We start from the raw sequence: 14624 nt of genomic DNA, 5'->3' as shown, positions 1-14624 counted from the left end.
AGCGTGGGCGCGACACCTGCACCCAGCCTTCACGCGTCCCTATTGGTCTCCCGCTGAAAGCAAAGCCTGGGGGAGACAGGCTTATTGGCGCTTTATCCCCACTGGATCAAGTATGTCATGGGGGTCTGACATTTACTGAATGAACGAATGATCTAAAACTTAGTCAGAAGCATCACCATGAGGAGTCCTGGGGACCGTGTCAGCAATGAAGGCAGAGGGTGACATCGGGGAGGGCACCCTGAGTTGAGCCCCAAGTGAAGCTTCTCCGGGGCGGCTGCCGGGTGCTAAGGCCCAGCCAGAAAAGCCTGTGTGGAATCGCTCTAGGAAGGGGGCACCTACTGTTCTCTCCCTTAACACAGGCCGCCGGCCAACTGCTCTCCTCGTGCCCTCTCCCCCACTCACTGGCACAGACGCAGGCTCAGGCCCCGGCTCTCCCCTTCCTGGCTGTCCTCACGGGTAAAGGGGAAGCCCAAGGCAAACGGCCCTTCTCCTCCTCAAAGGCCAGGGCGAGGGAAACAGGAACCATCACTTTCGAGAGCAGTTTGGCAAAACCTTGTCAAGCTGAGGACACGCATACCTATGCCAGCAATGCCTTCCTGGGTGTCTCGCGGAAAAGTGGATGTGTGCGAGTGTCCGTGTGTTGGCAACACACAAACCCAGCCATCTAGGTGTCCAACGGCAGTCGACAGGGTAAATCAAATCAGCTCTCGTCACAGCACAGATAACAGACAGCAGTTAACTGGAATGAGCTAGAACAGTATCAATATGAATAAACAACGGTGAGCGAACAAAGCAGGCGGCAAAATGATGGGGGGTACCTGGGGGATTATTATACTTTTCTCTGCATTTTTCTTCCTGCTTAAACACTCTGCACAGGCCCTAGGCCCATGGGGGCGTTCACAGCGGCTGGCTGGCAGCAGAGCTCTCCTGGGTCACGCCACCTGGCGCCTCCCCATGCCAGGACCAGTTCGCGGAATCAGTCACTTGGCTGGATTAGGTCTATCGATTCATTATTTGTTTTCCATTTGTCCTGTTTTGGTTCCTGTTTCTTCTCCTGGCTTCTCGTGGATTATTTGAATCCTTTTCAGAATCCTTTCACCTTTATCTTTTGGTGTGTCAGCAATTTTTTAGCACTGCCCTAGGGATCACAAACACGTCCTCACCTCTTCGCCATCTTAGAATTGAACCACTTTGCTTACGACGTAGAAACTCGGCCACCGTGCAGGTCCAATGACCCTCCCTCCTCCTTGTTTTACGCTACAGTTGTCATGTGGATTACATCCACACACATTTTAAGTTCCACAAGACAGTATCATAACTTTTACTTTAAATAATCATATCTATTTCAAAGGAATTAAGAGGAAAAAATAGCCTTTGAAAAAGAATTTCCTCCTAGGGGCTGGCTCCGTGGCCAAGTGGTTAACTTCGTGCACTCCGCTTCAGCAGCCCAGGGTTTGGATCCTGGTTGCAGACATGGCACCGCTCATTAGGCCACGCTGAGGCGGCGTCCCACATGCCACAACTACAAGGACCCACAACTAAAAATACAACTATGTACTGGGGGGGGATTTGGGGAGAAAAAGCAGGGAAAAAAAAAAAATTCCTCCCCATCCAGTGCTCTTCGATGCGTCCTGAAGTCCGAAGTCCGGGGTAACTTCTTTAAGCCCGGACAATATCCATTAGCATTTCTTATAGTGCATTTCTGCTGGTGACCAATTCTCTTAGTTTTCTTTTATCTGAAAATACCTATATGCACTGGTTACAGAATTCCGGGGCTGCCAGTCTTCTCTCGGCGTTTTAGAAATGTTGTTTCGCTGTCTTCTGGCCTCCATCACTTCTGATGATGCATCCGGGACCATCTGAATCATAGTTCCCTGTTTGTAATGCGCTGGTTTCGCCAGGCTGCTTTCAAGATTTCCTCGTTTTTGGTCTTCATATTGACTACGATATGTCTACACACAGATCTTTTCGTATTTCTCCTGTTTGGGATACACAGAGCTTTTCTTTTTTTTTCTCTTCTTCTCCCCAAACCCCCCCCGGTACATAGTTGTGTATTTTTAGTTGTGGGTCCTTCTGGTTGTGGCATGTGGGATACCGCCTCAGCGTGGCCTGATGAGCGGTACCATGTCTGTGCCCAGGATCCAAACTGGCGAAATCCTGGGACGCCAAAGCAGAGCGTGCAAACTTAACCACTCGGCCACAGGGCTGGCCCCATCACTGAGCTTTTCAAGTCCGTAAATTTCTTTCACCCAATTGCAGAAGTTTGCGCCATTATTTACTCAAATATTTTTTCTTCCCCATTCTCTCTCTCCTCTCCTTCTAGGACTCCAATGACATGTACATTAGACCTTTCGATAGTGTCCCACAAGTCCCTGAAGCTCTTGTTATTTCAGTGTTTCCGAGGTCAGCCCCGTGGCCGAGTGCTTGGGTTTGCAGGCTCCACTTTGGTGGCCTGGGGTTTCGCCGGTTCGGATCCTGGGCGCGGACATGGCACCGCTCATCAGGCCACGCTGAGGCGGCATCCCACATACCACAGCTAGAAGGACCCACAACTAGAAATGTGCAACTATGTACTGGGGAGCTTGGGGGAGAAAAAGGAAAAATAAAATCTTAAAAAAAAAAGAAGTTTTTCCTCTTTTTTTAGACTGGATAATTTCTATTAATCTGTCTCCAGTTCATAGAATCTTTTCTCTCTCATCTCCATTCTATTAGGTCTACCAGTGAATTTCTAAGATTGCAGATACCGTATTCTTCCGTCCTAGAACATGCATTTGGTTCTTTAACCCTTGCTACTTCTCTGCCGAGACCTCACCTGTATTTCCCTTTACCTCAGTGGCAGAGTTGTAGTAACTGCCTTAAAGTCCTTGTCTGCTAATCTCAACACCTGGATTCTCTCGGCCATCTTGTCTCCCCTGGAGAATGGGGCACATGTCCCTGATTCTGTGTATACCAGGTAGTTTGGGATTACATGCTGGACATTCTGGATTCTGTTACATTCCTCCAGAGGATGTGACTGTTTTTTTTGAGGGGATGTGTGCAGCTGTGACGCTCACACCGCTGCCGCGGGCGGAGCTCAGAGTCAGTTCTCCTCAGCCCTGCTTTGAGCCTGCTCCATCCACTCACCGTCCGGTGGTCAGCAAGGGGCTCAGCTGAATTGATGCGCGTACCCAGCGTTCCCGCCGCCCCAGCTCTCCTTTCTGTAGCTGTGGTTACTCTCAGCTCCGTCCTTTGGTTCCTCCGTCCAGTAAGAGCTGTTTTCCCCGAGTTTTAGCTGCCCGGTGCAGTGCTAGGGGCGCAGTCTGCCCTCAGGCTAAAGCTGTGGGACACACACACACACACACACACACACACACACGAGAACACTCACCCTGTGGTGGGCTCTTCTTGCAACTTTCAACTCCCCTCCAAAGTCCACCTGCTTCAGCGCCTGCCAATAGTTTCATTTATTTATTTTTGTTGCTGGTTTTCCTTTTTTTGTATTTTGTCCAGAAGTTATAGTTATTTGCAGGGAGTGGTTTGTCTGTTAGAAATTTAATGGAACTTCTGTATCTTCTTTTTTTTTGTAACAGAACCAAACCTGTCATCTTTTAGGACTGACAGTGGGGAACCCCACTCCACCATTCAAGTTAGATGGGAAGAGGCACAGACCGGGGTCAGTCAGGCCAGGGAAGGTAGCAAAGTCCAAAGGGCTCCTAGGAAAACGAAAGAGGCATCCATCATTCCGTAGGGAAGGCAGACACCTAAGTCATCCCTGTGGCCCTCTCTCCTGGGACCAAGGCGCCAAGCAGTCCTGCAGGTGGCGGAGCGGAGGCTCCAAGGCCCTCAGCTCAACCGCTGCCCCTTGCAAACTGCGCAGCCTCTAGCGAGCCAATCCCGGCCCTGAACCGGCCCCCCTCCGCCACCTGCAAAGAAGCCCACCGTGCAACGGCTGCTTCTGGAAAAGGAAGATTTACTTCTCATTGTTTATACAGCTTTTTCCTTCCTTACGAAATATGACCGTGCGTCTTTATAAACCTTTCAGTTCTGTACCACATGCAGGTATGATCTAGCCAATCAACAAAAGAAAGGTAAAATGCGACCCCCACACAGCCTTCTGGAAGGGATCGACATCTCAGATGCACTGACGCACTCTGTAACTGGCGTCCGGCTTTGGGGAGTCTTTCCTAAGTGCACACCAGGGAAACCAGCTCCAAGTCACTCAACAGCAGACTGACTAAATGGCTCATGGTTCATCTGTGGTTCTGGAATTCTATGCACTGGCAGGGATCAACAAGCCAGTGAGAAAAAGCAAGTTGCAGAAAAACAGTTATTTATGACTGCATAATAGCAGCTACATTGAACAATGTCTACCGAAGGAATGTATTCATTCATTGAATTCCCAAGTCAGAGGAACGCACTCCTACTACCCCATTGTACCGATGGGGCAACTGGGGACCAAAGGTCACGTAGCTCAGTGGTGGAGCCTGGGCTTGAAGCTGCTAGTCTGAAACGCCTCACTCTCAACGGCTGCCACAGGGGACCCCTGGGAGGCGGATATGAAAGTGGATACAGCTAAATATACAAAAAACATCTCGCATTTCTCTCCAAAAGCCTGAGTGTAGCTGTGAAGTCAGCGGCTGCTGCAATGTGGCCAACACGGGGTCGACAGGCCGCACGACGCGGTGGGAGGAGTCTTTTCACTCTTACTGCCCTTCTGGGCCCAGCTGAAGGGCCTCCCTCAGAACCCGGGCCGGACTGATGGCTCTCAGTGGTGACCCCTGGGTCTCAGGACCTTGTGAGGCCCCTTGTCCACACAAGAAGCGGTGACACCAAATGAGTGTCCCCACAGCAGCCTCCCTGGCCCCCCGTTCCACCCCTCACTTGCTGGGTGAGGCTCTTTCCCCTGACGTGGGCACGACAACAGTGTCGAGCCCCTGGGGCTGCTGCTGTGAGGACCCCACCCCTTTATTCTGACCAGCACCGGGCAGCGAGCGGGAGCATACGCTTGCTCTTAGCATTTTTAAACTCTCCTGACTCGTCAACTACAACCGAAGGCTCCGTTTCCGCACCTGCAAAGGGGCACGTGAGGCAAACCTCAGTAGATATACACGTATCTACATCCACCAAATAAAGGCAAGAAACTGACACAACCGGCCTGCACGGCAAAGGGAATCACGGCATGTGGGGCCGTGACGGGACCAAGGGCTTTTGACTGTGTTGTAATTTCTTACCTTTGCATGTGTTACTTTTTTATTTTCTGAGTAGCACCTGTTTCACTAGAATGTTCTACCTGAGGTTTCAACACATTGAGCACTTCACAGAGTTTGGCTACTACACAAACCAGAGACAACAGCGGTGGAGAATGGGGTGGAGAAAGCCGGCAGCCCCAAAGAAGACAGCCCACTTCCTTTCACGCGGTAACTCCCGCATCCCGACAGTATTTGTTCCCGTCACAGGTCAGGGCCTCCTCTCCAGTGGGCTACCTGCCTCCTGGAGGCACCAGACACCGCAGGATCATCACTGTGCACCTCCTGGAGACGCAGGGAAATCCATTTTTATGATAATACCAACATGCATACAGGAGACTGTGAAACGCAAGGAAACGAGAATAAAGACATTTCTTGCCCGGGGCTGGCAGCTTCCAGCGCCGCCCCCAGATCCCGAGAGGGTCTCTCTGGCTGACTCACTCTCTGCCATTCGAGGCACAGGGGCAGAAAAGTTTGAGACGCTGCCGAGAAGACTGTAACGACAATTTTGCTTTGATCCATTGAGACCCACCTGCTCCCCCTTGTGACCACAGCCCCACATTGCAAAGGAAAGGGTGTAATTAGCTCAAAACTTCAAAGACGCGTGAGATTCCTGCATCGAGAAAACCACTGACCTTGGTGCCCCTGACTGACACTGACGGAGCCCAGAGAGGGGCACCTCCACACACAGCGCCCTCGCCACACCCCGGAGGAGTGGAGGCGGCTTTGAGGGCTGGGGAATTGAGTTCCTCCTCCCAGTGGAGACCAGCGTTGTTCACTGACAGCAGCAGCACTGAAAGAGGAAAGGAGTGGATTTCTTCATTCAGACTGACCAGACCCAAACCTCACATAATTTTACATCAAGGAGAAAGCCAAGCGAGGGGGAGGAAACACGGCTGCCGGGCTGCCAAGTCCAGACCCACCGGGTGTTCCAGCGAAAGCTGGCCCATACCAGCCGTGGGACTCGGGGCAAATGGCTTAAGCATCACTTCGCCTTAAAGGAGGTCATCGCCCACTCTGACTCTCCACAGTGCCTAGGACACAGGGCGTGGCAGCAGCAGTATCATCTGTTTTACTCCTTTTCCATTATTATATAATTCCTGTCAGAGACCAGCCACTATTTAACTGCATTATTCAACAGACAATTGGAACCAGCAGCTTCCACGCAATCGAGAATTCGAGCCATCTAAGTCCCGCTGCATTCCCAGGGAGCCGGCAGCAGGAACGGCGGCGGGCAGGCGCGCCCTGAGCCACGTTACAGCAGTCAGCGCTATTTCTTCAGGTTTAAAAAGGCACCTGGAAGGATCACTCCCTAACGGGGTAGAAGTTTCTCATGTGGAAGAAAAACAAACAAATTCTAAAGCAAATAACTTTATTTCTATCATTCCTTTTCAAAGAGCCAAGAAAATATAGACAATATAAAAAACACCAACAGCTGTGATGCAGGGGGTAAACGAAGGAGTGACGCAGCCCTAAGGCCGCGCCCTGCAGAGCGGTGGGCGCCGCATCAGTGCCGGGGGTCAATCAAACGCAGGCTCCCCGGCCTAGCTCAGCCCCAACAAACCAGAATCCTTTTTCAAACAAAGTTTTCCCACTAATACTCAATTTGCAAGGTCTTGCCTTAATACCCAAGAGGACTTGGTAACATTTCCTCTGTTCCAAAATCCAGGCTGGAACTCAACTAAGCCTAAACCAACACCCCAGACCAGCACAGCAGATGCCAGCTGTTGTTTTCCAGGATCTCAGACTCTGGAGGAGATGCATTCCGCCTGCCGCGCTTTTCCCTCTAGGGCCCCGTCTGTGCTGGGAACTGGGGTGCCACCAGCGCTCCCTCGGCCCTGGGCCTTAGTCCCCACCTGAAGTCATGCTCCTCGCTGTATGACATCATGCGGGGACTAAGTCTGAGAAGGCGGCAGGGGCTCCTAAGCAACAAGGTGCGCTGGTTCCTGGCAGGCTTCCCCAACAGTACCCCAGAGGGTGGCGACCCCACGGCGGCACCAGGACAGAGAGGCATCCATGGGGCGTTCAGGGGCTCGCCACTCAGGGGCCGGCAGTCCTGACAGAGCTGGGATGGAGACAGCCAGGCCCTGCGCCCCTTGGTCAGCAGCTGCTGGTACTGGCAAGAGGCACATCGCACGGCCGCCCTGCTTGCAGGACACGGTCTGTACTGGTCCCATGACTTCCTCTCTCCCTTGCCTGGAGATGCCTTCGAGGGGAAGGGGCCGGGGCACAAGTGGGCATGCTGCAGGTCGGCGTCTCCGGGCTGCCAAGTCTCGGGTTCACTTGGGGCCAAGGCACTCCACAATCCCGTTCCCCTTCATGCCATCAAAAAAGAAGAAGTTGTTGTGAGGAGGGTCCCTCTGAGACAGGGCCTGGGGAGAAAAACAAGAGAGGGTTCAGCTCAAGTGCTCTAAAAGGGATAAAATGGAGAAAAAAGAAAAAAAACTTCAAAAACCAGATCTCAAAGCAGGCTGGGCAGCGGTTCTCAGGAGAGGTCAATGTTGCTCCCCAGAGCTGATCTGGCTACGTCTGGAGACATTACTGATTATGACCGTCACATCTGCTTCCTCTGTCCCTCACGAGCTGTGTGTCTCTGACAGACCATCACGCCTCTCTGAACCTTACTTTCCGCATGAGAAATAAAAATAACACACGTATTATACCCTAGGCATTAAAAGAGATGATGCACCTCAACTATCGAAAGCGACGGCTAACCCTGAGAGGCAGGGCTCGGCAAACAGCGTGGTAATCAGCTACGACTCTCCCACTGAGAACGGCGGTGCCTCGTCCCAGCACATCTCAGGCGGCAGCACCCGCCCCCCAAGGGGACACACCCGGGCACGGAAGTGGCTCGTCCAGGCAGCACCAATGCTGCCTGCCTTCCCCAAGACAGCCAGGGCTGGGGTCCAGAGGGCCCAGGAGCTGCTGCTCAGCCATGGAAACGGTACTATCTTGTGGGGTTAACAGAAGGAACCAGCACTTTTAAAGATGGGGTCGCACTTCCTGAAATTACATGCTGAATCGTGTGTGCACACGTGTGTCCTGGGGAGAGGGTTCAAAAGTGTCAATGAGTTTTCTAAGAGGTTCTTAACCCCAAATGGGTTATCCTGTCAAGAGGATGCATCAGCTAAGCAAGCTGCCGGGTGGGCGCACAGCTTCCCGGGAGGGCCGGGCTTGCCACTCACAGGCAGGAACCCCCGCGCAAGGCCGGGAGTGGGCTCCAAAGCCCCGACTCCCGAACGCAGCGGCAGCCCCAGCCCAGGCCCTCATCTGTAAGGGGCCGCGCACGCCCGTTCCAAGTGGTTATTCAGCCGCTCGTCCAAGGAGAGCATCCCGAGCCTGTGCTGGGCCAGGTCTGTGCTAGATGGTCCCGCTTCCCAGGCTTGGAGAAGACAGAGGCTGGCCTCTCTGGGCCCCCACATGAAATGGCAAATAGCACATCCCTGCTAGAGTTGCTGGTGAGAATGAAACGCGATCAAGCTTGTAACGTGCCTGGCACATGGTGAATTCTCAGAAAGTACGAGCTGCTCTCGCTAATGGGGGCCAGGGGTCCTTCACCAGTGTCTGGGGGTCCCAAGCACAGGGGTTCCACAGCTGGAACTCCCAGACCAGAACCCTTGTCACAGGAGATGAGCCTGGTATGGGTGCTGCTGTCACAGTCAGCTCTACCTACCATGGACAGCGTGAACAGAAAGGAAGGGTGAGTGAAACCTAAGGAAGCACGACCCGACAGGGGACGCCCATGGCACACGTGGTGTCTGGAATGGCACAAGGAAGGAAGCAGAGAAAGGCGATTCCCAGGGGGCAGACTCTGACATGTGCCCTCCATCTCCTGGCGTTGACTTGTCGTGGGCGGACAGACGGCCCCTCAGGAGAGGAGCGGGAGGCCTGCGGCCCTCGGACTCGGGGCCATACTGCCAGCTAGCTGAAGGGCGGAACCGTGTTAAGTAACGGGGAGTGGAGGGGAAAAGACAGCAGGGCACGGGGTGAACACGGGGCAAAAGGTAAAGTGCTTCCCAAGCAAGAGGGGGGCAGGAGGAGATTCCAAACACACCCAGCAACCAAGAATGCCGAGTGCTCTGGCCGTCTGGGATAAACAGAAACGGGATGCTGGGCAGCAGCTGTCCCCAGCAGGCGGGAAGGAGGGGCTGCCTTCGAGGCTAGCACTGGGACACAGAGATCACGGCGCACGACGGCCTCAAGGCCACCTGCCCTGACCCCGTCTCCCTCCCGCAGGAAAGAGCCAGGGAGCAGCTTCTCAATGGGCTGCAGAAGCGAGGCCGAGGGCGCGACGACATGGATGCTGCTCAGGCACAGCGCCTGAGGCACGATGGCCACACGGTGAAGAGCACAGGCCCAGAAACCAGACCGCCTGGGCTCGAAACCTGGCTCTGCCACTTCTCTGCACTCAGCCCCCCTGTAGACAGCAGGGATCACAACAGCTCCCGCGCGTCAATCATGTGAGGAACACGGCCTTGGTGCGGCACGCGGTGGTCTGAGTAAATGTTATCCATTGTTGTCGTCATTACGGGCGAAGAAAATATGTGCGTTCCCATTCCTCCCTTGTGATTCCTCCTTGTCCCTCACTGCACTCCTGCCTGCTGAGTCTGTCTCCAGGCAGCCTCAGGATCCTTCTCAACATGGTCCTCTGGGCAACCACCCCAGCTCCTCAGACTGGCACAGAAGCTCAACAGTTCCTGTCAGTCTGGGCTAAGCAGAAGGCGTGAGCAGGGCACAGGCACGGCCACCACATACTTCTCCTTCTCTCCCCATATCTCCTCAGTGCCCACCCCACTGCCTGTGACACACAAGGTTAGATTCAGACAAAGAATTTGGTCCTGGGGCCGGCCCCGTGGATGAGGGTTTGGTTAAGTTCGTGCGCTCCGCTTCGGCAGCCCAGGGTTTTGCGGGTTGGGATCCTGGGCGCGGACATGGCACTGCTCATCAGGCCATGCTGAGGTGGTGTCCCACATGCCACAACTAGAAGGACCCACAACTGAAAATATATGCGTATGTGCTGGGGAGTTTTGAGGAGAAGAAAAAAAAAGATTGGCAAAAGATGTTAGCTCAGGTGACAATCTTTAAAAAAAAAGTTTGGTCCAGAGAGAAGGATCAGGAAAGAAGAGAGAAAAAAAGAGCCTTAAGAACACAGTGGGACTATCCAACTGAGCCAAATGTCTCCAGAGCAAATTTACAGACCCCAAGGCAAAGCAGTGGAACTCTGCATCCCCAAAGCACCCTCCTAAGCTTGGACTTGGCATATATGTGGACGTGGGAGATCATTTCGCCAGGCACGACTCCGCTCCGTGAGAGCAAAGGACACGCCATCACTGTAAGTCCACTAAAGCTGCCGAAAGGCAGACAACGTCTCCAGGCAAATACCAGAGTCCCCAAAGAAAGTAAAATATATTTGGCCATATACTATAGTTTTGTCAACTGAAACCTTCCAGAATACACTCAAAGGCTGTGCTAGTTACTGGTTACGAGAGCCCAGGTGAAACACCTCCCTTCTGAGGGGAGGTCACAGGCACCCTGTACGGAGCCTCGTGGGGCTCCTGGCATAGGGCACACACTCCACTCCTCTGTAAATGCCTGTGGCGTGGGCTTTAACGAGAGGGAGCTCTGACGCCAGGGTCACAGATGGAGAGAAGCCATACAGTCGAGGTTAAGAGCCCAGGTTTTTGGCGTCCCCTCTCTGGAGCTCAGTGTCCTCCCCTTAAATGGGGATCATGACAGTACCCATCTCACGGAGCCATGAGGAACAATATAGCTGGCAAACATCATCAGCACCAGATACTAATCTGTATAGTGAGGGGACGGCAGATGGCGTCTGAAGGGCACAGTGTCAGCTCTGGGACAGAGTAGGTCCTCAATTTCATTTGCTGAATGCCCACCTGCATGGGCTGGAGAGAATGGGATAGCGAGGGAAAGGGGAGCGCACGAAACCAGGAGGATCGGGGCCAGAGAAACCTGGCAGCTCTCTGAGCCGGTTCTGAGCAATCCATGTTGGCGCCCCCATGAGGTCATGGTGCCGAGGGTCAATTATCGTCTGCTTTGCAGTGACTTTTTACCTTCACAATTTCCTGGGCCAGGATCCCTCCGACCACTGCACACACGGGGGCCATCTCGGAGAAGCAATACCTGAGAGAGAAGACAGCGAAATGGGGTCGTGAGCAACAGCAGGGCTGACAGGACACCTGGCCAGGTCAGGAGTGGGCTGGCCTGCATAAAAACACCTCCCACCAGAGGAGTCAATTCAGACAGCAATGCCAACGTTGGCATCTAGACGTGACAATTAAATCTGATCCAGGGGGTTAGGAGGTGGCTGGGAAAGACCTTTGAACCTCGCCAGGCAGGAACGGTTTCACAACATTTTTTTTTTAAGTTAAAGGAAAGACTATATCTGTGCCTCCTAAAAATAAGGCACTACAAATATCAGATGTTTCAGTGCCCCGGTCACATTCTCGCAATTCCCTCCTGACCCGCAGTGGGCAGTGGGTTCTATATGCTATTCCCAGACAACGTCCGGGCAAAGGCCTGTGTTGACATGCAGGAGGCATGGGAAATCTGCGGCCTGAAATTACAGCACGGGGGCAGAAAAAAGTCTCACTACCCACAGAGATATCAGCCCTTCTGGGCCAGGATGGGGCACCCAGAGGACAAATTTTAGCTAATACTGTCACCTGCCCCCCTCCAAATCACCCATCTTGGGCAGGAAACACTTTCTTCCACCACTCCCCAGAGAAGGGGTGCCCTGCCAGTTCCCAGCCCTGAACACAACGGCGTTTTTTAACTAATAAGCAAACTGGAACAAAGACGAGTGCGGGGAAAGCTTGCCCAAGGAGCCCTACCACCAGGAGACCACCTCCAAGCTTCCTAGTGTGGCGCACATCCTTCTAGACATTTTAAAAAGTGCACAAATCTAGGGGCTGGCCCCGTGGCCGAGCGGTTAAGTTCGCGCGCTCTGCTGTAGGCGGCCCAGTGTTTCGTTGGTTCGAATCCTGGGCGCGGACATGACACTGCTCATCAAACCACGCTGAGGCAGCGTCCCACATGCCACAACTAGAAGGACCCACAACGAAGAATATATAACTATGTACCGGGGGGCTTTGGGGAGAAAAAGGAAAAAAATAAAATCTAGAAAAAAAAAAAAAAAGTGCACAAATCTAAACATAAATAATTTAAAACCCAAGTAATACCAACTGTTATTCATCCCACTCTATAACCCACTGATGGATTCCTGAGTCATTCGACATTGCGATCACACATCTTGGCATACATAGGCGTCCAAGTAACTCCTCTGGCAAGTCCCTAACTACGGAATCGCTGGGTCCCGAGACACTGGGCCACACCGCCCTCCAGGAAGGCCACATCCGTTTCAGCTCCCACCAACTGTGTGAGGGTACCGTCTCCTCGCCTCTGGCCGGGACCAGCACTGCCACCTGTTCAAGCCCAGAGGGAACTCTTCCTCCTGCTGAAAGGTCCACTGTGGAACTATAAATCACACAGAGAACGCCACCAAAGAAAACTGGTCACCCACAACTCCACTACTCAAAGATAATCAAATGAGGGAAGATTCTCCCTTTTTTAAAAAAATACACCTACATTCTGTGTGATCATACTATACGATTTAACATGCTGCTTTTTTCCTCTTATAAGTATATTATCTCAACAAAATGCTAGCAAACCAAACCAACGTATAGAAAAAATTATCCACCATGACTAAGTAGGATTTATGCCAGGAATGACAGGATGGTTTAACATCTGAAAAAAATCAATCAATGTAGGATGCCATATTAAGTGAATAAAGGACAATAAACACACGATCATCTCAACAGACACAGCAAAAGCATGTGACAAAATCCAGCACCTTTTCCTGATAAAAACATTCAACAAACTGGGAATAGAAGGAAATTTCTTAAAGGGCAACTGTGAGAACTCCACAGTTAACATCGTACTTTATGGTGGAAGACCGCCAGCTTTCCCGCTAAGATCAGGAGCAGGACAAAGACGGGTGCTCTCACCGCCTCCAGCCAACACTGCACTGGGGCTCTAGCCAGGGCCATCAAAGAAGGAAAACAAATCAGAGAGATCCACGTTAGAAAAGAAGTAATATATATTCACAGATGACGTGATCAAGTATATAGAAAACACTAAGGAATCTACAGAAAAATTATATGAACTACTAAATTAATTCAGCAAAGCTTAGGATACAAGATTGATAGACAAAAGTCAACTGTATTTCTATACATTATCAAGGAATATTTTGAAAAAGGAAATTAAGAATTCCACTTACAATATCGTCCAAAAGAATAAAGTATTTAGGAATAAATTTAGAAATAGATGTCTAAAACTTACACTCTGAAAACTACAAAACACTGTTGAAAGAAATAAAAGACCTAAAAAAATGGAAAGCTAGCTCATGTTCACAGATCAGAAGATTTAATATTAAGATAGCAATACTCCCTAAATCAATCTATATATTTGACACAATCCCTACCAAAATTCCAGATGCCATTTTTGTAGAAACGGAAAAACCCACCCTAAAATTCATATGGGAATGTAAGAGACCCAAAATAGCCAAAACAATCCTTTTCTTCAATTTCTTTTTTTTTGCTGGGAAAGATTCACCCTCAGCTAACATCTGTTGCCAACCTTCCTTTCTTTTTTTCTTTCCCTCCCCAAAGGCCCAGTGCACTCTTGTATATTCTAGCTGTAAGCCCTTCTACTTATTCTATGTGAGCCACCACCACAGCATGGCTATTGACAGACAACTGGTGTGGTTCCACACCCGGCAATGAAACCCAGGCTGCTGAGGCAGAGCACATCAAACTTTAACCACTAGGCCTTCAGGGCTGTCTCTAGCCAAAACCATCTTGAAAACGAAGAACAAAGTTGGAGAACTCATATGGCCCAATTTCAAAACTTACTACTAGAAAGCAACAGTAATCAAGACAGTGTGGTACTGGCATAAAAACAGACATACAGATCAATGAAACAGAACCGAGAGTCCAGAAATAACACATACACAGTCGACTTTTTTTTTTCCTGAGGAAGATTAGCCCTGAGCTAACATCTGCTGCCAACTCTCCCCTTTTTGTTGAGGAAGACTGGCCCTGAGCTAACAGCCATGCCCATTTTCCTCTATTTTATATGTGGGACGCCTGCCACAGCATAGCTGATGAGCGGTGCCATGTCCGCACCTGGGATCCGAACTGGCGAACTCCAGGCCACTGAAGCAGAATGTGTGCACTTAACCACTGCATCTCAGGGCTGGCTCCTCGACTGAGTTTTGACTAAGGTGCCAAGACTACTCAATGGGAAAATAAATAGTCTTTTTAACAAATGGTATTGGAACAACTGGGTTTCTACATGCAAAAGAAATAACCTGGACCCCTA

At 51.3% G+C, this 14624-nt stretch overlaps 1 protein-coding gene across 1 annotated transcript in view; it reads right to left on the bottom strand.

The window, feature by feature from the left end:
- Positions 1-6580: 6580 nt before the first annotated feature.
- Positions 6581-14624, bottom strand: part of SAE1 (SUMO1 activating enzyme subunit 1) — a 64260-nt gene continuing 56216 nt past the window's right edge. The window contains exons 8-9 of the mRNA XM_044759079.2: positions 11297-11366; positions 6581-7597 (exon numbers count right to left, since the gene is read on the bottom strand). Of these exons, the coding sequence (XP_044615014.1) occupies positions 7505-7597; positions 11297-11366 (163 nt within the window). The 3' untranslated portion in view covers positions 6581-7504. The remainder of the gene's footprint in view (positions 7598-11296; positions 11367-14624) is intronic.

The sequence above is a fragment of the Equus asinus genome, chromosome 26, assembly GCF_041296235.1.
Source record: "Equus asinus isolate D_3611 breed Donkey chromosome 26, EquAss-T2T_v2, whole genome shotgun sequence".
NCBI lineage: Eukaryota > Metazoa > Chordata > Mammalia > Perissodactyla > Equidae > Equus > Equus asinus.
Note: the sequence above shows the minus strand (reverse complement) of the source record. Positions and strands in the feature narration are given on the sequence as shown.